This window comes from Biomphalaria glabrata, chromosome 9 (assembly GCF_947242115.1).
Source record: "Biomphalaria glabrata chromosome 9, xgBioGlab47.1, whole genome shotgun sequence".
Classification (NCBI taxonomy): domain Eukaryota; kingdom Metazoa; phylum Mollusca; class Gastropoda; family Planorbidae; genus Biomphalaria; species Biomphalaria glabrata.
Window position 1 is genome coordinate 12,769,528 of NC_074719.1, and position 26,301 is coordinate 12,795,828.

Consider the following 26,301-nt stretch of genomic DNA (forward strand, 5'->3'; position numbering starts at 1 on the left):
CATTTGTCTCTGAATTTATTGCAACTAATCATAGTGTGTTTAAATCCATTATCTCCTTATCCAATAAATATCATTTTCTTTACAATAAACAAAACATGAATCAAATAAAACCAGTAACTTTCAAGACTTGAAAGTTTCTTGAACTTTGTCTCAAAGAAGTGAAGGAAAAAAACTCTAGCTAGAAAAGATCCAGTTCTTTAATTTACTTTTGTGATATATAGAATAAGATCAGTTAGATAAAAAAAAAATGTTTCTAATTAAAAAATAGCAAGATACAGGGCTAGAGAAGGAAGGGTTCAAAAAGAACTTGAGGTGCAGACATTACCAGCCACTGGCAATAGCACAGAGAATTACTGGACTCATGCACAACACAGCAGTGCTAGCAGCTCTTATCCTATTTACATTGCTTGACATGAACAAAATAAAAGGGTCAGAATCTCACATAATGATTATCTACACAAGTGTCATTAAAACGCAAAAGATTTGTCTTCCATTAGATACAGCAGTGGAAGACTTGAGGCCATGACCTCAGCACACTATACTTGTGTGTATACAGTGGTGTTGAAATCAATGAAGTGTTCTCACATCTCAGTCCAAAACAACTTCACAATAATGAAGATAAAAATATAGAGAAAAAAAAAAGAGAGACCCACATCAAACTGAACAATTCCTGCCAGGCATAACATTTGCCCAACTAACCATCGAGTAAATCTTCATTGAATTAGTAAGCCTTTATTGACAATATCTGTCTACCATTCCAACTCACTTTGTCCCATTCTGAAGGTAACTAGTGCGCTAGTGGGCTCAATGAGAGATTACAATACATTTGAAAAGAAAAGCATTGCAGCCTGATCAAATACTTTGCACACTGGTCAGTTGATCGGTCAGCTACATACTTTTTGCAAGCCAGTTTTCTCAAGTGTCCGTCTATGGACTAATAGAAGAATCAGGTCATTTCTGTCATCCAAGTGACTTCTACCCTAAGACTACTCAGCCATCAGTTTGTCTCTGACCTCGCTGTTGTTCTAGGAGTCTTTCTAGAGGAGATGGTCCAGTGTTAGACCATAAACCCTGGAGAATAGAAAGCAACACATACAATAAGTGTAAACATAACATTACATGTGCAGATGTTATGTGTATAGTCATGACAGTGTTATGAAGCTTGTGCAGGTCAGTGATATCCCTCTGCACTTTTTTACTATTATGATTTTATTGTTTTCCTATGTCAGAAGCACACACTGTCATAAACACACAAGCACACTGTGTCAGACGCACACACTGTCATAATAATAATAATTTTATTTATAAAGCACTGTTAACAAACAAAATGTAGGCTCAAGGCGCTGTAATAACATTACAAACACAAACACCACAATATTAATCAAAAACTAATCTAAAAAAGTTTTAAACAAGTAGGTATTAATGTTCTTCTTAAAAGTGGTATAGCATGTTGTCTGTCTGAGATCAATGGCGAGTGAGTTCCAAACCTTTGGTCCGTGCACTGAAAAAGCCCGCAGACCGTAGCTTATGAGGGAGAAACGTGGCACCACTAAAAGCGTTGAGTCCATTGAGCGCAGGGCTCTCTGGGGGACATATGGAGTAATAATTTCTCTAAGGTACAAGGGCATCTCATTGTTATATATACACTGATGACAAAGTGTGGCGACCTTGTAATCGATTCTCGCTTTCACTGGAAGCCAATGGAGCGTGCGCAAGAGCGTAGTAGCAGAATCTTGTCTAGTTTTTCTAAGGACTATTAGTGCGGCGTTGTTCTGTATACGTTGCAGTTTGGCTATTTTGTCATCAGGTATACCTGCTAGCATGACGTTACAGTAGTCAAGGCGGGAGAGTATGAATGCCACAGCTAGCGTTTTTGTTGACTCCGTTGTTAAATATGGTCGGATCTGGCCTAATCTATGCAGATAAAGACCCTTGCAGAGCTGACTTATGTGTGGGTCAAAAATAGTGTTGAGTCGAAGAAAAATCCAACATTCCGCACTACATGGACATAAGGAAGCTGGCAGTTCGTGATAAAAAGAGAATCTGTGTTTTCGACTTTTGTTCCTAGTGCCAATCTTAATTATTTCTGTCTTATCTTCGTTCATCTTGAGCTTATTTTCAACCATCCAATCGCTCACCCTTGCAACGGTACTACTGATTTTCTCTGCCAGATGCGACACCTCTGAGGGTACTCAGGAATCGTATAACTGTGAGTCATCGGCAAAGAAATGTATAGGATGCCAGTTGGCCATATGACACCGCTGAGTGGATATGTATACATAGTGAACAGTACTGGGCCTAGAACTGATCCTTGGGGTACTCCGTACTTCAAGAGTAAGCTTGTTGATTCTGTTCCGTTAACAACGACACTTTGGGTGCGTTCAGTCAGGTAGGATCCAAGCCATTTTAGGACGATTCCTGCTAAACCAATAGACATACAAGCACACTGTGTCAGAAGCACACACTGTCATACACACAAGCACACTGTGTCAGAAGCACACACTGTCATAAACACTTAAGCACACTGTCAGAAGCACACACTGTCATAAACACACAAGCACAATATGTCAGAAGCAAGATTAAAAAAAAAAAAGATACCAGCACCATTAAATGCAAGACAAATTCACACATTAGATCACTAGCAGTTGAACCAACCTGTAAATTAGTTCCAGTTTCAGAATGGCCAGCACTAGACATCATCTGATTTGAAGACATTAGACCACTAGAACCTGAGCCTAAACAAACAGTACATGCACCAATTAGATGTACATCAAATTTGTTTGCTTTTCTTATGGTTATTGTATAAACTTCATAAAACACACTATTTTACTGTGCAGTACAATAAACCATAAAACAACAAAAATTGGACAATGTATCATTGCAACTTGAATATAGCCCTGTGTGGTTTAGATATTTGAAAATGAAAACTGAATTTATATTGGAAATGAGAAAATTACATTTAAATAAATCTCTTATGACAAAAGAATTAAATTTCATTAATTAGACATAACTTGCTACACATTAATTATATAATTAATTAAAAAACTGAAATGTTTTAAATTGGATATACTTTCAGGAAAAAGTCTGCAATAATAAAGAAAATTTAAAATTCTATATCCTAAACAATGTGTCTCCATTCTTTGTTCATATTAACCCATGTTAAATCATTTGAACTTTGTCTTTTAAACTAGTTCAGTAGCTATGGAGACCTATCAAATAGTTAGGATAGGCTTGACAAAGTACAAAGAAAACTGAATTAGTCATCCCAGCACTAACTTAGAATCACAAATGGAAAGTGGTAATTCTTGTCTTGTCTGAAAGAGGTAGCAACAGCATGACATATTTTTGTGTGACACATGAAACACATTCCCATAAAATGTATCACTTGTTGAAAAAAAAAAAAAAAAAAAAAAGACTATTACCTTTCCCTGGTGCTCCCTTCATTATCTGGTTAGGGGTTGTCTTGACCAGTGATGTGGGCCATCCTGGCATGTTGTTATTGCTAAACAAAGTGTACTCCCCACTGGCCTGCAGAAATGGTGGATCCATCACAGCACGTATCATTGACTGCTGATTGTTAGTGGCTTGTTTCATTGGGTGTTGCTGATGACTGTAAAGTACGTATACATATGAGGGAAACCGACATGGAGAAACACTACAGATACCTCTATCTGATAATCAAGATTGATGAGCAAAGTTATCACTATATTACCATCATAAAACTTAGAAACTAGATCATCATAAAACACAACAACATACTTAAATTGTGGAGTTGCATTCTGTTTTTCAGGTTTAGGTGTTCCCTAGGAGAGAAGATCAATTTTATGTTTAGTGTAACTACAAAAAAAAAACAAATTGTGTGCTTCAAATCAAAACAAAATGGAAAACAAAGTTAATGTCAATAAAACAAAAACATCCAGCTTACAGCAGCATGGCCAAGAAAACTACTGGAAAGCCTTGAGTCTTGCATTAGATTACTGTTACTGGGTTGTCCTCCTCTATTGTAGCCTTGCTGTTGTAGTGAACCATGGGACTGACCTGAACAGAGAGTATATAATTAGGTACAAAGAATATTGTGATAGGAACCAATCCAGCATTCACACAAAAATCAATACAAATAAATATCACAAGAGTTTACCTTGTGATAAATTTTGTCCGGACATGAAGAGACTTGCTAAATTGTTAGAGCCACCCATTCCATTAATAGCAGTACCAGGCAGTGGGATGTTTTTATACAACACACCAGACTGTTGGGGCTTCATGGTAGACATCTGCTGAGGAACATAGTTCTGGCTGTTCAGATGGGAACTTCCTGCTCCTCCTCCTAGAAATGAATGCTGCTGACCTGAAAAAAACATTCTCAGTAAACATTCAAATTGCCTGAAAGAAGAACTGACTAAACATGTTGAAAGATTGAACTAACTAATCATCTGACAATGTACTACTTAAGAGGATATGATTGAAAAGGTGTGAGGTGAATTGGTAGTGTATTGCCTAATGACACTCAAGAAACAAACAAAAAATGGGATCTTGTTAAGTAACAAAAGAGAAATTCACAGTTTACTTTTGCACTCATGTGTCTACTTACTAGTATTAGCAGCTCTTCCAGCCCCAACAGGTACACCAGACCTAAGTGAAGAGTTGAAGTTAGGATTACCTAGTCCAGTTGGCTGAGTTTGGCTTGCAGCTGTTGGGGGAATAAATCCAACTGGAGCCAAGGACACTTGAATACAAAACAAACATCATTTTTACATCAAGTTAGTGCCCAAATAAATAAGATTGAGAAAATGGCTACTTGGATGAATTACAGTAGTATAGCGAAACTTTTCAAGAAGTCAATAACATAGAATTAAATAAATGTAAATTAATTTATTAAATATCAAATAGATGGACACCTAGTCTAAGGTACAAACCTGATGAGTTAGTCATATACGGTTCTGAAGAGACGTCCACTCTAGAAGCCTGATAACCTCTGACAGGGGATGTACTGGCTTGTCTGGAGTCAAGCATCAATGATGGAGGGCCCCTTTGTGGTGGTGGGATATTCAAATTTCCCAATGAGGATTGTGAATTCATCTTGAGACTTTGGTTTAAACTAGATGAATATGGATTAGCATTCTGGCCTAAGTTTTGGGTATTGTTTGCAGGGACAGGATTACTGGCAGTCTGTTTATATAAACTGTTGTTAGGGTTCATAGATGGTTGATTAGAGAAAAAGTTCAGAGGATTTCTCATCCCTTGGTTAGACTGCTGCTGGTTTAGGTATGGTGGTCGCTGAAACTGTGACTGCGGATCCAAATTTTGCTGAAGCTGTTGCATGGCATGAAAACTTTGTTGCTGTTGTTGCTGCTGAATGATCTGGCTCGCTGACCTAATAGCTGACAGAAAGTCAGCACTCAGGCCTGACATACCCTGATCCAGCATGGACTGCTCCATTGGCCTTATGTTCTGGTCTGGAACTGAGAAGGGTGAAATCATCCTTGGTGAGGGTTGGGGAGAATGGGTTGACTCTGATGTGCTGTCAAGGGATGGGGAAGAGGCACTGTTTCCCATTGCCAAGAGTGGATTGGTTGTAGAAGTGCTTGTAGAATCCCTGCCAAGATTTAACACTCCCCACTGAGGGCTGGCAAGAAAGTTCTTTTGGCTGGAAGCACCATCTACAGGTATCAATGATGCAGGGTTTCTCTGGCTAGGTAATGCAGGGTAGTTATCTATATTAAGACTGGGATAGGAATCTTGTTCTATGAATGACAGTGCATCTTTACTGCCGTCTTTATTGGCATCTAAAATTTCAGTTTTATTTGACTGCATGACAACAGCATTATTTGCATTTCTTGCTGTGTTGGGAGCTAACTTCTTTTGAAGTCTTGGACTCAGATTTGAATTGTGTGCTCCTGCGACTTTAGCTGACAGTCTAGGAAAAAATATAACAATTAAGAATTTCATTCCTCAAAGATGAATTTGTATGTATCTTCTACAGGATTTACAAATTATTAATATTAACACAAGAAAAGGGTCCATTGTCAAAATAGCACAAAACTGACTAAATTAACTAAACACTGAAGCCAAAGCTTTGAGTAAGTTTTTATTACTACGCTTAAAATATTGATTCATGTTTATAACTAAACTTCAAGCACTCATATATTATGTACAAATATCTTCTGAGAATTGTTTCATTACCAACTACAATCAGGAAATAGACTATAAGATTTAAATAATACATGTGATATGAAAAACAGAACAGGAATACAGAAAAAAAATGTGTTTGTTTATAGATTTAGATTTTATGGCACACCAGCACAATTTAGGCTTGTGCCCTGTTTGTTTATAACAAGTAAAGGACTGAAGATCTGAGACTAACGTGTATCAAATGATAAAATAATTTTTTTTTAAATCAGTTATTCCTTATTGCAACTCAAATTGTTTGAGTAGTTGATACAGAATATTAGTCTAAAACTTTTTTTTTTTATTATTGGTCTAAATGAAGTGATACCTGGGAGGCAAGTTCTTCTGGTTACTGCCTTTGTGATGTATGTTAATAACTCCAGCCTGTCTAGTGCCAGAGGCTTGCTTCTGATTGGTGGACTGATGTACAGCATCTTGACCTACTACTGATGGAGTAGCCCTGGGGGTAGTATCTGGTGTTGCATATTTACCCTCCTCTGATATCACCTGTAGATAAAAACCAAACAGACTTAGTCCAACCTCACAGGGGACTAATCCAAAACACCAAGGCCATTTCTTTTTTGTCTTAAGCTATCAAAGAGTATTTAATAATAGTAATGATGAAATAACATATGATTAATGGCACGAGGCGAATATTAAACCTTTTTATTCTTGTTAACTTGGGATTTATATTGTAACACAAATCCCAACCACTCTTCAATCAGAACATAGATTATATAGGAAGACAATGCTTGAATTAGTTTTGGGCCTTGGAAAAAGCTTGCAAACTAAGCTACTCTCCAAATGAGGTTAGAATGCAAGACAAAAGAAGAAAGTCTATTGCAGCATGTTCTTACATCATCCTATCATTACAGTAGTGAAATGAATTCCCCAAAAAGTTATTTAAAAAAAACAGGAACTATTAAGAATGTTTTCTTCAAACGTGTATAGAATGTAATTAGAAACTTTCATTTCCAAACATCATTTAAAAATGTAGAATGCATTTTCTTTTTTTTTTTTTTCAATAAAAGTTGTGTTAATAGTAAATGGTTTGTCTTTTATTTGAGTTACTTACAGATAGAGGACTAGTACTTGTTGAGCTTTTAGTTTGTTCCATTCTTTTCTGCATCTGTTTCTTCATGATAGTCTTAGACAAATACAAAAAATAACACAAGGATCAGCTCTCATTTGGACATACTCTGATTTTACACCAAAAAACATCACAAAGACAAATGAAGTACTCCTATCATTATTTCACGTTTCTGTCACAGTGGAACTTCCCAGGTAATGGTGAACAAAATCACCACACCGCTTGCATTATGGTGCTTACAGCCACCCCCTACACCTTTAATTAAGACAGGATGTTTATTTCCAACAAGTGTACCAATTTCTAGTAGTTCCACCTTTATTCAATGTTACAACTTTAATGTTCCACAAATGAAACTCACCTGCATTGCCACATTTTGTCGCTGAGATGACTTTTGGGAAGGAAGGGTTGGACTATCAGTGTTCTGTGCAACTAAGAAACAACAAATATTCATGAAACATATGCTGAATGATTTCAAGTACATAAGTTATATTTAGTGGGCTTTTTAAAGGTTTCAATGTTTATTATCTGGGCATTTCTAATTAGATGTAACAAGTAACAAGGTGATCAAGCATGTTGTTTTCTTTTTCTTATCTAGAAAACACAAGCTGAAGCTTGAAGCAACATTGTCAGATATGTAATTATTTGCAAACCTTTCTGTGTGGAAAACTGAGTTCTGATAGACTTGGTTGGTTGGTAGATGACCAACTTAAGTTTGGGGAGATCTTGAGCCAACCACTTGCCATGAGCTAAAAGTCGCTGACAGCGGAGATCCCTCTCACAAGCCCCACTCAGGTCTTCATTTAGGGCTTTGTTGAAGTTGAAATTGCTGTTAGAAATCAAGTATTTATTACTGTAAAATGGTAGTAAAATAAGTTGATAATTATTAGTGATAATGGAAAATAGTTGAAATATACTTTACCAGAGACATGACCTCAACAAAAGAAAATATTGTAGACAACCAGTAAAGGTATTAGCTTTATTACCTGTACGTAGGTTCCAATGGTTGAAAACATCTCAGATCTGTATCTTCTGGTAATGGTGTATCCTCATCTGTTGACAATAAAACACAGTCTATACTAAACATACAGAATGCATTAAATTATTATATAGCTTTCAAACAATAGAACAATCTATACAGAACATTTAGATTGTAGCACAAAGATAGATTACATTACAAACCACTATTAGCCACTCACATTTAGTGAAATCTGAAGCTTTGTTGTTTTCATTCAGCAACCACTGCAATGTGTTCAATAGTTTACACAAATCTGACCAAATGCTGGGTAAAAGGGAGAAGAATTATAAATCAGCTACAAATAAATAAATGAACAATTAATATAATTTTATCTTACTTGAAAAAAAAAAAAGCACAATACTAAATCATCACAACATTTGAATTTTGAACTTAGTTAAAGACATACAATAAATAAACTGTTGATTCGAGGTTAATCTACCTTGTGTTATTGAACTCTCTTCCTTGTAAAAGATCTTTATTCAGATACAACCAATCAAATAACACTTTGATAGCTGACAGTGTGGGAAAATCCCTGGCTTTGCCATCTTCCTTGGGAGTGTGTTGAAGCAGTGTTTCCAAAAGTTTGACTGAGAAAGTACAGTTCACACTTTTTACTTTATTGATGAAACAGGAAATCAGTTTGATTGCATCATACACATTAAAACAAATCTTCATTTAGATCTCTTTTAGTGCTGTATAACAAGCATGATCACATTGTATGTCCTACCATTGCTTCTGTACAAAGAGTATGTCTTTAAAATGAACTGAAAGCATACTATTCAAGCCAGTAAAATAGTATTAAGCCAACAGTGGTTTAATGTCTTAACAAAATCTGTTACTGAATCAAAACTATTAAGTACATCTAAATGAAATATTTTTTTATCTTTGATCAAAAATCTTAAAAAGTAACTACTTTTATAATTTCTCAAAAAAACCTTACTAAATTCATGTTTCTAAACTTTTTTTAAAGTAAATTTCTTAATTTGGTTTAATATAATTTTTACTTATTCACTCTGTTATGATGTTAAGAAATGTGTATTTTTGAAGCCCAGCAACCAAATATTGTACACAATGGTATTGACTCACCAATAAAACTAAGATGTATTTGTACAATTTTTTCCTCTTCACTAGACAGCAAAGTTTTCTTCACAGATTCTCCAGATTCACTTGTGTCAAACCTAGCTCTATGGAGAGCAAAGATGGAAATAGCCACAATGCCAGTTAAGTGAGCAGCGGAGACACTCTGCCCTCGGATGTGATTTCCCAGACCAACCACAATTTTTGTCTTTAAGTTTGAAGCTCTATCTAGACCTTGAAAAAAAAAAAAAAAATTTGAGATAATTTATGTCAGGTTGACCAAAAATATATACAACAATATATACTTGTCATCAAACAGATTTTGAAAAATATATGTTCAAAAGCTGTATTTCAGATTGAATTGCTTACCTGTGGACATGTGCAATAAAGCCTGGAAGTGCATAAAGGCAGTAATGACTTCACTCATTGTCAAATTAGGACCATCAAAGTCTGAACGCCTAGTTAGGGCAAATCAAAATGAAAATATTGCAATAACTTTGTACAAACACTATTTAGTAACAACACAAACACATTTTTGTTCAAGATCAAACAAAATTGACAGAAAATCTTGACAGAAAAATGACCTTTGCAAAAAAAATATATATGTCACAAATATGCTAAACTAAGTTTTTTGTAATTGGGCTATATATAACAGAAACACTTTAAAACAAAATAATAAAAATCAACTAATTTTTTACATGTAAGACATAATCATCTTTTTTTTTTAAATAAGGTCTGTATTTCATAAGATAAGAAACGTTTGCTTGGTATATAAGAAACTATAAACCGAAATATTCTATAAAATGATAAAATTCTTACATGTCTTTTATGAGCTTAGAATAGAATTTTTCTAAATTTGTTGCTGCCACAGGAAAAGGATGTCTGACAGCAAGACTGCGCACATAATAAAACACAGTGGACAGCTTATCTCCCCTTGAGGCTTCCAAGATGGCTAACTGATTGTAAGGTTGGCCTGGTATAAAGTAACATTTTAATAAATAATCATCAACTATCTTTACAAGTAGTATATTCATTTAGTATTGTTAATTCTTAAGTAATATTTAAAAAATAAATATTTCTTTTATTCAATATTAACAAACTTTAAAAAATAATAATAATAAATTAAAATGAAAAAAAGTATGTCCAAACAGAACTATTTCAATAACACATGATATTTCTAAATCAAGAAAGTTTCACATTTAAAAAATGAATCACCATTATTTGGAGAAAGATTAGCAGCATGTCTGTAGTAGGTCTGGGCCTGTTCTGTCTGCTGACGATAACGTGCGAGATCTCCCAGATGAACTAAGCAGTGACAACAAATATAAAGACAGGAACTCTTTTTGGGAGTGACAATTGTTTTGTAGTTCATTGTGTTCTCTGGAGAACATTTAATGAAGAAATATTAAACATTTGATGAGCTTCCCTTTTTTTTCTTGCCACAAGACAAAATCAGATAGAAACAAGAAAAAAATTCAAAAATACTATAAAAAAAAAACAACAAAGCTGATAGGAAGTGTAATTTTATCAATAAGTGTGGATCAATTATTTTATGGATGGCTGCCGGGTCGTGCGGTTTGCGTGCTGGAGTGTCGTTCGGACTTATCGATGGTCCCGGGTTCAAACCCTGCCCGCTCCCATCCCCCGTCATCCTGAGGGAGGTTTGGACTAAGAAGTAAATTATCTTCAACTCTGAAGGAACATCAGTAACATAGAAAACATTTTACAAACAAAACCTTTTTTAATTACGTTTTTAATAGATCTAGACCAACAATAATAAATAAGTGCGATAAGAAATATTTTTACCAACTGATTTTGTTTAGTGCAATTTCATGTTTTTTAGCTTTCTCAGAACACTATGTCTTAAAGCCAAAAGGAAAAGATGTCCTATCTTGATTAGGGAGCTGCTGTTCTTAGGGAGCTGCTGAAATCTGATGATCCAGCACTCATAAGTAGGATTTCAGAGGCTAGTGAATGCCCTGGCAGCTGCTTGTCAAGTGTTATGCCTTACAATAAGCCTCTCCAAGACCAAAAATCCTGGCATAACACGCCACAGAAATACCTGTGATACATATTGGAAACCAAACCCTTATGGTGGTGCAGGAATTTATCTACTAAGGATCAACAATTGCCAGCAACCTATATTTAGACACTGAGCTGAGAAAAAGAATAAGAAAGGCTTCTATAGCAATGGCCAATCTCTCCAAGTGTGTCTGGGAAAATGCCAAATTGACAACTGCAACCATATCCTTGTCTACGATGCCTGTGTTGTCAGCACTTCTTTTTTACGGCAGTGAGAGCTGGTCAAGAGCACAGATAAAATAGGTTCCACTTGCACTGCCTGAGAGGCATAATGTGTACTCCTGGAGAGATCATGTCTCCAATAAGGACATTTTGAAATTGGCCAATACGCAAAGCATCTATGCTCTCCTAAAGACTACACTGGATTGGACATGCCAGGTAGTAAAATCCTGAAAGATATCTTTAATGCTGAGCTTCAGGAGGGAGTCAGACCCAAGGGCCGCCCAAGACTAAGGTATAGAGATCTGCAAACACAGACATCAACGAAAGTATGTGAGAGAAAAAAGCCCAAGACCAGAGTGCATGGAGACAGACTGTGCTGCCCTAGTCAGGAAAAAAAAAAAGAAAGCTGCCCTACCAGCTAGCAACACATGCACGAACTGTGGCAAAATATGCCGCTCCGGAATTAGCTTGATTAGCTACACCAGATCCTGCCCCATCTCAAGATGAAACCAAAACCACTGTCTTATGAAATAGATGGAGCCATAAGTAATATGCTATGATCATTTCACTTTATCTGGACCAGTTGGGGAAAATGGGAGGGGGGGGGGGGGGGGGGGGGGGGAGAGAGAAGGAGAGAAAGAAATTGATATCTGAGTGAATTTTACTGTGATCATTTTTTTTTTAATTTATTTTTAAAAAAGGGGGGTAACGACCCAAAATTTAACTCATGACTCAAGATGACATTCTAACCACTCTGCTAATGAGGTGTGTATGAAATTAGAAGATTGTACTTCAGCTTATACCACTACTCCAGTGAAGTACAATTTCATTCCCTTGTTCAAGCTACCTAACAAAATAATTAATTACCAATAGTTACTAATTGTTTTTTTTTTATTGATTCTTGTGTTGTTGGGTAAAAGAAATAATTGTGCAAAATATCCGTTTGATCCGAGATTTGGTGTCGGGAGAAAAATGTGTGCAAACTTTTTACCAGACAGACAGACAGACTGAGTTGATATATGTTTTGTAAAAAAAACTAGTAATAACCTATGGATATTGGAACATCATACTGCCATTCTTGAGTTCTCTCTAGATTGAATTTCTCTTCCACCCACCCTTTTTATCTTTTTTAGAAAGCTTATATCAACTCACTTCGTCTACTAACTTCACTTGACTAACTTCCTCAACTAGCTGCAGTCAACAAACTTAACTCATGATGTTCACTATTTACATTTTCATGCTATGTATTCATAAAATTTATTAAAGTGCAATTTACACTAAGTTAACTATTTTGTCTGTGACATTTAGCTTTTTAACCCATTCCTTACCTCGCATAATACCAAATGCAGCAGATTTGCGCCTGAAGGGAAGATCCAATTTGAAGGTAGAGCAAATCATTTGAAGAAACTGAAAAAAATAAAAAATTATTGTCACAATCTGCAAACGAAACACCTTTATAATATAATATATGAACTGACCAAAATAAACAATAAATCTGCTTAGTTGGATTCACATCTAAAATTCTGAATTTACTTCAACATCTTAGTGCCAGGTGAGTAATGTGACAAACCTGCAAGTAAAAACCACTGGCTGTTTCAAGAAAAAGATTCAAGCTGGCTTGGGCCTCTACCTTTTTGGGATTCTGTATAAAAAAAAAATACTATATAACTCTATTTCGATAAAAATAATTATTAAATGAACCAAAAGAGGCATAATTGTAGGGCTTTTCTTATGAGCTAAGATAATGTCTTCTTCTTCATGTCAATTATCTAGAACCCAAGATGTGTGTAGATATCATGTCAAGTAAAGAATACATTTATTTAATATATATTTTATATTTTCATCATATAGCATGGTATTCAAGACCATACCTCATAAACATACGGATATACACGTTTTCCAAGAAACAGTACAAGTATGCTCAAAAAATATTTGGTTTCAGGTTACAGGCTAAAATTATATTTAGCCACACACTTTTTTTATTGAAGCAACATTGCCAGTTCCATATATACTAATTAGAATGGCTTATTGCTACAAAATAAATATTTTTCATATTAATGTTCATGAACTTTTCTTCCCTCAAATCTTTATTTTGTTGACCTATTTTCTGTTGCGAGTGTAGTTTAACAGAAAAGGTGTACGCCTCTGGAACCAAAGATATTGGGTACAAATCTAACTGACCAACATCAGAAAACGTGCCTTGTTTTACTCATTCCTCATTTTGATATATGCCTATCATCATTTTTTTTCAAATAAATATAATAATAATTTTCATAATTATTTTAAATTGTGAAAAGTATCAAAGATCACCTGTCTATCTTTAGCTTGTGATTGCAGTGTATTGATCTGGTTCTTAAATGCATGATTCCACCTGATAATACACACAAAATGTACTTTCTAAAATACATCAAAAATGTATGGGGGCTAGGGGAAAATACATTGCTACTGACTAACAAGACTAACTTTTAATGCAACTGTATACAAGACCAACTATTAATGCAACTGTATACAAGATTAACTTTTAATGCTACTGTATACAAGACTAACTTTTAATGCAACTGTATACAAGACTAACTTTTAATGCAACTGTATACAAGACCAACTATTAATGCAACTGTATACAAGACTAACTTTTAATGCTACTGTATACAAGACTAACTTTTAATGCAACTGTATACAAAACCAACTATTAATGCAACTGTATACAAGATTAACTTTTAATGCACTGTATACAACACTAACTTTTTATGCTACTGTATACAAAACCAACTATTAATGCAACTGTATACAAGATTAACTTTTAATGCTACTGTATACAAGACCAACTATTAATGCAACTGTATACAAGACCAACTTTTAATGCAACTGTATACAAGACTAACTTTTAATGCTACTGTATACAAGACTAACTTTTAATGCTACTGTATACAAGACTAACTTTTAATGCTACTATATACAAGACTAACTTTTAATGCTACAGTATACAAGACTAACTTTTAATGCAACTGTATACAAAACCAACTAAATTTTAATTCCTATCGTATGCAAGACATTGCTACTGTATACATGACTAACTTTTTAGTGCAACTGGATATAAAAATAACTGAATTTTCATTGCTACAGTATGCAAGACAACTAAATGTTTACAGCAGCTATATACAAGATTAACTAAATTTTGTTGCTATTGTATACCTAACTAATATCTATGATGAACAGTTGGTTGATTCAAAGTACTTAATATATTAAAAACGAGACAGTACAAAATGTGAGCTGCACACACTTTTAGTCAGATTCTATACAGGGCTTGTATTAGGAAATAACTTACAATTCTTGTTCCACCTTCTTGTCAAGGGCATATTCCAAATCCAGCAGCAGCATCTTCTTGTACAGATCTTCTAATTTTTGTCTAGTCACCCAAAGATCAGAAAATGCTTTGCCAGATTCTAAACAGAATAGACAAAATATTTTTTTATAACTGAATATTTTTCAGTGTTTTAGACTACATTGCTATCAATAAAACAAGGCAACAACATTTTTTTTTAAATATCATTATATTTCAGTTTAAATTAGCTAAGATATTTTTGTAATAAAAATAATTCTAAAAGGTTACCTGTCATTGTATTCTTTACAGCGTCTGCTTGCCTACAGAATTAAAATATGAAAAGTTTAATATCTTCAAGATAATCTATGTGAGTCTATCATCAAATAGAATTATACTTGTATTGTATGCTAAATAGTTGTGATTGAAAACTAAATCATTAAAATATTTTAAATTTTCTTTAAAACGAAATCCGCAATAGTTTCAATATTTAATATTCTGCAAAAAACAAAAATACCAAAAAATGCACCTTTCTTGTTTAGTTTTAACTATAAAAATATTATCATTTCATAGTCTTTGCCCAAGAACAAAAGCTTATTAAATGAAGGAAAGAATAAACTTACTTGTACTAACTTGCCTACAAGTTTTGCTACTATTTCTATAATTGATATATATCTATCCTTATTTATTTGACTCTGGGATGCATATCAAAAAAATGTAATAAGAAAAAGAAAAGGCTAATTGATAACCTGAGACGAACCTCATCATCTGTGCTGCCGCTGAGGAGCTCATCTTGATATGAGGCAGTTCTTTACTCAGCTCATGAACAGGAAAAGTATAGGAATAACCTGTACAAAAAAATTGTCAAAAGTTACCTTTGTTGTCAAAACTATTTAACTTAGCATTGCTAAAAAGTACTGGATATTTTATGACATTACATTTATCCTTGTTCAACAAGTAAAAGACAAGAGAGATCAATTTTAAAGTCAAGAAATTTACTATTGAAAAATCTGAAAATTTGTGGCCTTTGTCACAACTGACCAAGTGCTCTAGCAGAAATCTATACTTTTTACCCTTTTATCATTATATATTAAAGAGATCATGTTTAGATAAAAAATAAAGTAGAGATTTTAATAATACATATTTCTAGAATATTAAACTAATTAATAAAAAATATAAATCGCCTGTCCAATTTAGTATGAAAATTAGTGAATTGAAACATTGATTTGCAATAGAATAGGAAGATGAAGACTTATTAGTTTGAACTAGAAGTTAATTTAAAATTGAAATTTTAATAAAAAAAATACCTGACTATTTGAATTTATATCCTATAAAAACAAGCCAACATTGTAATAATCAAGACATACCCTCTAGAAATAGCATAATTATAATTCTTTATTTGATTGATCACAATTATTCATACACAAAAAATACAAACAGGGTTTTTTTTACCAAACAGTCTTACTTAGACCTTCTGTGCCATTTGGCACATAGGACGGCAAGCTTTCTCCACAGAAATGGTATAATTTTCTCCCATTCTATCTGTTCATATTTTTGTGTTTCATATAATGAAATTAAGTATTAGAATGTTTTGTATAGTATTGTATTCTGTTCAATCAAATGAAGAATTCTGATTTTTGTAGTAGATCTAATTAATTTATACTGTAGTGAATGCATATTTAGAATGTAGGAAGGCTTAAATTTTAATTTAGTAAAATATGTTAATTATGAACTCATTGATTTTTATTTTTTAGATCAATAAATGAGGAAATGTTTCTTTTTCGTCTTTTGCTTATATAAATTTTTATACCTTTTAAAAGTCTAAGACTAGTAAGACACTAAGTCAGCCTAAGACAAGAGAATATTTTATTTAATATTACATTATAAATTAAATTCTTTGAAGCAACTGTTGGTAATTCCACATTTTCAGTCATCTGTCACCCCTCCCACTCCTCTGGCCTTGTAACTATCCCTGATAATCAGTATCAAGCATCAAGAGTGAACGTAGTAGGCTTAATTAATAAATTATTAAATAAATAATCATGTAATAGTAAAATTTAGATCTACACTACTAGAGTTTAGACTAGCTTTGACTAGATCTAGTAGTCAAGCATAAAAAAAAAAAAATAATGAAATTACTCTGATTTAATATTATTAATTAATGACTTGATAAATAATTATAATTGGCTAGATGTATTGAAATAACGTCAGATAAAAGTAGATATGTGTTACTGTATTACCAATCATAGTTAAAATTAGACTTGATGTCAAAGAGGGTAAAGTTGATGCTTTCAAATGCAGAAAGTTTCTAACATTATTTATACCCCTACCTTAAAGATTCGAACATACATGTGTTAGGTATTTGTTTTTTAACATATAATACAGAGCTTAACAGAATGATTCACAATCTTTTATTTTGCATTGCATTATTTTGAAAAAATAACAATAAAAAATAATAATAGAATATTTTTCTTCTTTGAGTTATATCTCTTTGATGTGTATTTTCAACATTAAAATGTTCAATTCTTTTGGAAGCTGAGATAGGGAGTGTTCAATGACTGAAACAGGCTAATTAACCTAAATTTTCATATATGGATAGCAAGGGATAGCTTAAATTCATTTCATGTATTTCCCTGCCTAATTAGAAGCATAATTAGGTTTTGTTTAGGTAATGCATTATTTGAAAAAAAAAAAACTAACCCATGACATAATTCATTCTTCCCATGAAGTAAACAAAAATGACGTTATTATAGCAATGCACTTTGATTCTATGTAAAAAAAAAAATTGTCTTTAGATGTAAATGAAACTAAATGGATGGCTGCCTGGTCGTGCGGTTTGCACGCTGGACTGTCATTCAGATTTATCGATGGTCCCGGGTTCAAACCCTGCCCGCTCCCATCCCCCGTTGTCCTGCGGGAGGTTTGGACTAGGAAGTAATTATCTTCAACTCTGAAGGAACATCCGAAACATGTAAAACATTTTTTTACAAATGTGTCTAAACTATAAAGAAATGGATGATGCATAATGGAATTGACTTGTTTCGCTATTACCATCAAAATAAATGCAAAGATTCAGTGCAATGTTTGGTTAAGTATCTTAACACTAGGGGGTAGCATCATTTACTCTAGTCAGAACTGAATAGTCTTACTGTTAGGCTTAGACTCTAGATCTAAAAAGATTTGTCATTAAAGACATTATTGACAGTCATCAAAAATGATCCTTAGATTATTATAGTCTAGAGTCTAAATCAAGTAAAAACAGGAGTAAGACAGGGATGTATGCTTTCGCCCTTGATATTTTTGCTGGTGATTGATTATGTCATGAGACAGACAGTCTTAGATAATAAAAGCGGCATACAATGGACACTAACACAACATTTATTGGACCTGGATTTCGCCCATGATATCTGCCTCCTTTCCCATACACAACAAAATGCTCAGACCAAACTCACCAGACTCTCAGAAATAGCGAAAAAGACTGGACTACTAATCAACAAAAAGAAAACAGAAGTTATGAGGATCAACAACAGACAAGAGAACCCAATCATGCTACAGGGAGAGAATATCCTTGATATGGACCACTTCACTTATCTGGGAAGTAGAGTTAGTAAAGATGGTGGAGCTGATGATGATATACTAATTCGGATCAATAAAGCTAGGTCTGCCTTTTCAACTCTTCAAACAATCTGGTGCTCTAAGGCACTATCTCTACATAACAAAATACGAATCTATAATACAAACGTTAAGTCTGTCCTTCTATACGGTTCAGAAACTTGGAGAGTCATTAAAACAAATATGGAATTTGTCTAATTCAGCTGGGCTCTCCACTGATAGAATCCCTATTAGGAGAATTAGTATGTGCCCTCCGTGGAGAAGATTGCCGGCCCCACAAATAAACCTGTCCCTGTTAGGGCAAGAGGGAGCCACCAAGAGGCGACTTACACCTGCCATTCTTCAAAATTTGGCATCCATAACCATAAAATCCTACCCATCAGATGCCATTTTCTGTTATACCGATGGGTCGGTAATGAGGGACCCCGACAGATCGGGGTATGGGGCCCTTATCGTCTACCCCGACCGGACTGAACCAGACAGGCTCTCTGGTCCATGCGGCTACGCCGCATGTTCCATGGATGCCGAACTCACAGGAATAACTAGGGCATTTGAGGCCATTAGGGCCCGAATGCTACAACGCGAGACTAGCGCCACTACGGTGGTGTTGGTCACTGACTCTCGCTCCAGTCTCCAAGTAATGGGTGGCGGCGGGGGAGGGTCGCCCGTAATAGAAGAGGCAATCGGCGCCACAGATAACATCCGCCGAGCTATTGGAGCTGTCGTTATTATGCAGTGGGCGCCTTCACATTGCGGCGTGAGGGGCAATGAAACGGCAGACGCCCTCGCAAGGGAGGGTGCAATGGCAGCCACACACCTCGAAGCACCAAGCATGTACTTACAAGCAACGGCACAAATCCGAGCACTCATTCATGAGAAGTGGTTAAAGTCCTGGGAGGAATCCGACAGAGCACGTGGTGTCTGGCAGCACATGCGTCACCCAGATCGCGACGATCCATGGTGGCGACTGAGGAGGTCAGAGCAGTCAATAGTTGCACAGTGCAGGACGGAACATTGTCCTATTGGGGCATACTTTGCCCGGTTCAGCACTAACTTTGACTCCCGATGCCGTCACTGTGGAGAGAGCGTCGAAACAGTGTCGCATGTCTTGTACGAGTGTCCCCAGCTCCGCAAGCTAAGGGGGGACTTGCCTGTGCAGTCACTCGACTTGTATGGTAGCTATGAGGCACTACGCCGGACGGCTAAGTTTCTTGCCAGAGCACTACGGGAGGACTAGTCCTTCCTGCTCTGATTTTTCAATAGGAGTTCATCTCAGGTGCTCTAAGGCACTATCTCTACATAACAAAATACGAAGCTATAATACAAACGTTAAGTCTGTCCTTCTATACGGTTCAGAAACTTGGAGAGTCATTAAAACCAATATGGAAAAGCTCCAGACTTTTGTTAACAGAAGCCTACACCAGATATTAAGAATTAGGTGGCCAGAAAAGATAACTTCTATCAATTTGTGGGAGAGAACTAGACAAAAGCCCATAGCCCAAGACATCACAAAACGAAAATGGAGCTGGATAGGACACACCCTGCGAAAACCATCTACCAATGTTGCAAGGCAGGCACTTGACTGGAACCCACAAGGAAAGAGGAAAGTTGGCAGACCCAAGCAAACCTGGAAGAGGTCAGTCATCAGTGAAGCTGAAGGTACTGGAATGACATGGGAGCAGATGAAGAAATCTGCTCAGAACCGAGTTCGGTGGAGAGGTGTGGTTGCACCCTATGCTCCCCTGGGAGTACACAACAGGATTAAGAGAGAGTCTAAATCTAGAACTAATCTCAATCTCGATACAATGTCAATAATGACAATATTGAACCTTAGATTTAGATTATTATAATTTTACTAAAATTATAGTCTAGAGCCTTGATCTATCTATCGAATGATAATCTAATCTAGAAGTAGATCTATGGTGATTTTCATCTTACGAACAAATTAAGCGCTGCCACCAAAATTTTTATGTTTGAATTTTTATAGTTCTGTAATGAATAGTCCTAGGAAAAAGCTGGAAACATCTATAACTCCATTAGTCAATAAAATTAGATATATTGTTTTGTTATGCTACGCATAGTTACAATAAAATATGATGTTGAAGAGGGTCAGGTCAATGAGGTCCAGTGCTAACATTAATGAACACCATTCCCCACTTTGTAACTTAACAAACACTCTCAGTACACTAACGAACACTTCATGTTATTGTGTTTAAAAATAATATTATCTTCTTGTTTGGAATTTAGACTTGGCAGCACAAAAAATCACGAATGCGGAATGGCGTTGATGATTTTGTGAGATGGTTCCACATAATGTGGGACAGTCTGCTCTTTTTAACAAATATTGTGGGGTGTTCGCTAATATCGGAAAATAGGGGGTGTTCAGAAGATGAAAATTACTATAGAACTAATCACTCAGTAATCTCAATCTGGGACAATCTGAATCTAATTCTAGATTCTCTAGATCTAGTTATCTAGTATCATGACCTAGATCTAGTCTAGTATAATATATAGATCTAGATCTACCCAGATTCTATCATATACCTAGATTCTATCATATAGCTAGGCGAAAAAACCCGGAAGTGCAGAATTAAAAAAGCGACCAATAATTTAGAGATCGCTTTTTTTGATGTTTTTTCACACAGGCTGCACTTGAAAATTTATTATAAATATCCTTTTTAATGAAATGTGAGAAATTTTAAAGAAGTGTTATCAACTACTTTAGACAATGGCCTATTTAATGCTTAATTAGGATTTTGTTTAATTTTAATTATATCTTTTAAATTTATTATGAAAAATACCCCTATTTTGTTTTATCAGGAAAATAATCAAACATTAATTTTTTTTCATGCAAGATATCATGCCTGGCTATAATTCTACCAAGTTTTATCATGCTAAATATCTTATGCACGTCATATCGAAAAGTTGAAAATACGGTTAGCATTGTTAGCTAATGGATTTACAGTTTTTGATAAAGAAATTTCTTAAAAGACATAAAACCACATCAGGCCATGTAAGGCCTCATTTTCTGCATATATTCAAATAGTTTTTGCTTACTAAACTAAAAATATGGGCACGTAATTAAAAGCACATTTGAAAAAAAATGTTTCAGACTATTTTAATCACACTTTTAATATATTTTGTTGGTCCACACCACTCTTGAAATTTTTTGTAGCTCAAGACCTGATAATTTGTTTACTTCCTTCAATATTTACATTCTAAACAAGTAAAGTTCATAAATATAAATGAAATCAGCTTTGTGAACTAGAAATTCACTACTAATACTAGATAGAATCTACTATTAACTTTCTTATTTAATAAGTAAATCTATAGTCTACAAAACTCAACTTTAACTTTGAACTTTTGACCTGAGGGGTGTCTCGCCTGGCTTAGCCAGTGACAAGCTTTGCTCTCACTTATTCTATTGCGATCAATTTTTATGTCAAAACGCCATAAAATAAAACATAACTTTCTAGCTAATTGTTAAACATGATGATTTTACAGTCATAATTTATACACCATTCTCATTGGAAAGTTCTGTTAAAGTATTTTAATGATGTGTTAATGTGTACTAACTAAAATTGTTTTTACAAAGATAAATTTGTTATTAGATCTATTATAGATAGACCTTAGCAGACATGCCTACCCCCAAGACCCAGAATGTGGAACACTCAGGTTGAAAATGTGGAATTTTGGGCCCCAGTGTGGAACATATACACGTTTACGTTTGTCAGCCATATTGTACGCAATAAATAAAACTTCAATTTTTTACTTTAATAACAATACTAGTTTGAATCTTATAAATTAGATGTAAATAGTATAATTAAAAGTAAGAAAACCTTTAATTCATAATTATGTCCTTTGTTTGAAATCAATAGCTCTAACTCCTATTTTATATGATGAATTCTAACCAAAATGTATTCTAATGACCTAGACTCAAATGTTACTTTCTATTTTTATTTGTTACTACTTGGTCTAAATCTATTGACTAGATCTAGTCTAGATTATTCTAGATCTACTTGATTATCTATCCTTTTCTACTTCTAGGGCTCTACTCTAGTCACGCTAGATGTTGTCTATAGTTCTAGATCTAAAATAATTTAAGAGTCTACTAGTACTAGTCTAGACTAGATCTATATCTAATAAGTCCTTTAAGTCTAAGAACACAGATTATAATAATTATATTATAGATCTAAATATTTATGTCTAAATCTATAGTCTATAATAGACTTATTAAGAACTAAATTTACATAATGATACATAGAAATCTAGAATCTAGAGATCTATCACCTTCTAAGTCTATTTCTAGATAGATCTAGATCTAGAGTCTACTTCTAGTTATCTAGTGCTAGCCCTGCTTCTAGATCTAGAAACTAATTTAGACTATGTAATATTAATAATTAGATCTAATAGCCTTATTTAGGCCTTAGCCTTACTCACTGTGTCTAAGTCTAAGTTAATTAATTACATTTAGGTCAAGATCTTTAATAACGTTTTTTTTTTTAAATCCTTTTGAAAGTTTCTTAGATTACTTAGAAACCAGTTCAAGGAGTTAGTGTTAGAATAGTCAGATCTATTTGATCTATCAAATCATCTAAAATCTAAAAAAAAAATCTAGACTAGATCTACTAGATCTAGATATAATTAAATAGATCTATTCATTCTATTCTAGTAGTCTAGTGACATAGTCTAGACTAGATCTAGTAGAGCCACCCATTGTCGTGAAAAGAAAGGGATTTGAATGGAATATTTGGCTAATTAGCACTTACTAGATTATAAGAATAGATCTAATATCTAGACCTAGACTACTAGATCAGTAGATCTAGATCTATGTCTAGAACTAGTCTTCAACCATTTCTTCGTAAATTTAGGACACACCGGGTCCGGGAGTAGATGAAATGTAGACAATAAACACAGACATATATATATATATATTTTATTTTGCACTCAGTATTTTCAATTCGCACTATTAATAAATAATGAAAAAGCTGCGATTTTTTTTAGTGTCGGAATTCAGACTTGACGGAACCAAAAATCGTGAATGCGGAACGGCGGAACATGTGAGCTTTTTGATGATTTTGCGGGACGGTTCCGCATAATGCGAGACTGTAGGCATGTCTGCCTTAGGCTAGGCAGATCTATGGTAGATTCTTATAACTGGACACAGACTTTCTGGAACTAGGTCAAATTTTTATTTTATTTTTTTATTTGGTGAAGGGTTAACTTACAAAAAAAAATGAAAGCAGATTCTTATTCTTCAACTAAAGGACAATAAAAACAGCTGTGTTCCTTTATATTACCACCCATAGTCAAGATTATATTTTAAAATAAATTGGGTCACTTCATGCTCCTATGTTGAACAGAGTTTTTGGGCTTTCACCTTCATTTGGACAGTGAGCACTGTCATTGAACACCACTATGTAATTGCTAATAAATTATATCTGTGTTACTTCAATATTATTGGAATGTAGTAAAAGAAGTAGATTCACTTTGTATGTATTTATAGTCTATTTCCTCATATACTCTCTCTCTCTCTCTCTCTAAATATATATAAATCGTTTATAGTTTATTTATTAAAATACCTATGTAATCTATGTGTAGAAACAGAAATAAATTTATATAGATTATAGATCTATAAATTAATTATTATAATTTAATAAACATAATATTTTCAACTAGGCTACACATATTTTCTCTCTGTCTTTCTTTTAATTCCCATCCAAGGACCCTATTCTTGTTTTCATAATTTGGATGTTCGTTTTGTTACACCTTAACACCCCCTCCCTCCCATAGATGCTTAACTTATAATTCTTTTCATGACTCTCTCCCCCTTCCCTCTACTGCCTGTTTCATAGTTTGTGACACTACTAGCTTATTTTGATATGCCTATCAGCCTATGATCAAACAGGCTCAAAATATAGCCCTCATCCCTTATATGGGTATGAATTGCCAGGGAAGGTTAAAACAACAGCTTTACATACATGGTTACCGAGAATCTAAAAAACTGCCATCTGCTTTGTAAAAACGGAACAAAATTAGTGGAACTTATCTAAAATTGGACATGCCCAGTTCCGAATTGTGGATTTTTGCTCCAAACATAAAAACAAATGAATTACAAAAAAAAAAAGTGACGCATTCAACTTTCATTCAAGGAAGGAGAATTTGATGAAGTGTTCAAAATATAAGAACCTCCTCTAGATCTATTATAGTTATAGACTATTCTATACTTATATTCTGTCGGATAATCATAAGATTATTCTACTATTCTATTCTAAACTCAGATTTTTAAAAACTTTTTAGATCTAGAGATCTAGATCTAGAAATAATCTAGATTCTAGATTAGATTTAGATCTAATTTCAGTTTTAACTCACTCTCAATTTCAATCTCAACAATAACTTCAATTAAAGTTCAATAACTGCAAATTTATTTTATTTATTGCCAAATCACCAAATGAAATTCATTTAATTTTATTCAAACATTCATTTACTTAACTTAGAACTAAGTGATAAGTCTTAGATTTTTAGTTTAGTCAATAAACTTTAAAAAGTAAATTTTAAAGTCAAAGTCAATAACGTGAATAAGTCTCAATAAGTAATGAATTAAATGAATAAACTATAAATAGTATAAATAAAACTAAAGAGTCTATATTCAGATATGTGAACATGTATATCTAGATCTGTCCATAAATTTAGATCTATCTCATTTCACTTACTGAGTTTCCAGTTATATTTTCAAACATTCCAGCTCAGGATCACTATTTAAGAATCTTAAGTCGTGATAAATAACGGTTCACTGACATTTTACTGGTGTCATTCGTCACTTCCGTGTCTCATGTCCTGGCTATTTTTACGCTATCGTGCTTCTAACGGTGATCAAATATAGAGTAGATCTAAATCTTATATACATGTATATATATATATTACAGACTTTACTTCAAAAAAAAAAAAAAGAAGATAGATCTATATATGCTTCAATAGGGCCTTCCAAAAGTGTACATGTTGTATAGGCCTTTTTACTAACATAATTAGTAGGTTAGTGTCACTGTCTAATGTCATCTTTAGTAAAATCACTAAATTTAGAAAGCCTTCAGGACAGAAGGCTCAAAAGTAAAGTAGCAATCATACATAAAACACTGAACCATAATCTTCAAATACAAAAACAAAATTTAATAAAATACTCTGAAAGACACAAAGATAAAGGCACATTCCTCGTCCCATATGCTAGGACAAATTTGTACAAATACTCCTTCTTCCCTAGTGCTATTAGAGCATGGAATGGGTTGCCTGAGCTAGCCAGGAAAACCAGTGACTTGGCAGAATTTAAGTCATTGGTTAATATGCATGACTAAATGCATGACGCGTAGGACGTAATCATCTTCTTTTTTGAAGTAACGTCTGTATTATATAAGATAAGATAAGATCTTCCATGCTTTTAACTCAAAACACAGCTGCTTGCTAATTTAAGCTACTAGACCTTGTTATATTACGTTTTTTTTTAGTGCTTTTCAAGATATTGCAATAATAAGAGGCATTGTTTATAATTCTAGATTACTCTTGATCTACCTAGAAATGAACGGGCAGTGCGGTTCGTACGGAAAATCAGGTGCATCAAACTTTTCCACGGTATATACTTAACCTTTAAATCCAGGTCTGTGTTTAAAAAGGCTTTTTGCCCCATCAACCCGATTTATCGGTCTCGATCACTCTACCATGAATCACTATATTATTGAAACTATGAAGTCAGTGACTAGAGCAGGGGGATTTTAAGTAGCAATTGAA

General features: G+C 34.2%; 1 protein-coding gene across 1 annotated transcript; it reads right to left on the reverse strand.

Moving 5' to 3' along the window:
* LOC106076311 (nonsense-mediated mRNA decay factor SMG7) lies at window positions 1-25,356 on the reverse strand. The gene is made up of 26 exons (XM_056040876.1): window positions 25,236-25,356; window positions 15,671-15,758; window positions 15,202-15,233; window positions 14,917-15,034; window positions 13,902-13,962; window positions 13,162-13,233; window positions 12,920-12,998; window positions 10,563-10,727; window positions 10,167-10,320; window positions 9,717-9,805; window positions 9,357-9,581; window positions 8,710-8,857; window positions 8,452-8,534; window positions 8,239-8,305; window positions 7,906-8,081; window positions 7,614-7,684; window positions 7,241-7,312; window positions 6,494-6,672; window positions 4,914-5,914; window positions 4,589-4,723; window positions 4,139-4,345; window positions 3,926-4,038; window positions 3,760-3,803; window positions 3,423-3,610; window positions 2,656-2,735; window positions 1-1,071 (listed from the first exon to the last, which is right to left on the reverse strand). Exons 2-26 carry the CDS (start codon window positions 15,700-15,702, stop codon window positions 991-993), a joined length of 3,672 nt encoding a protein of 1,223 aa, XP_055896851.1. The 5' UTR covers window positions 15,703-15,758; window positions 25,236-25,356; the 3' UTR covers window positions 1-990.
* Between the last annotated feature and the right edge of the window lie 945 nt (window positions 25,357-26,301).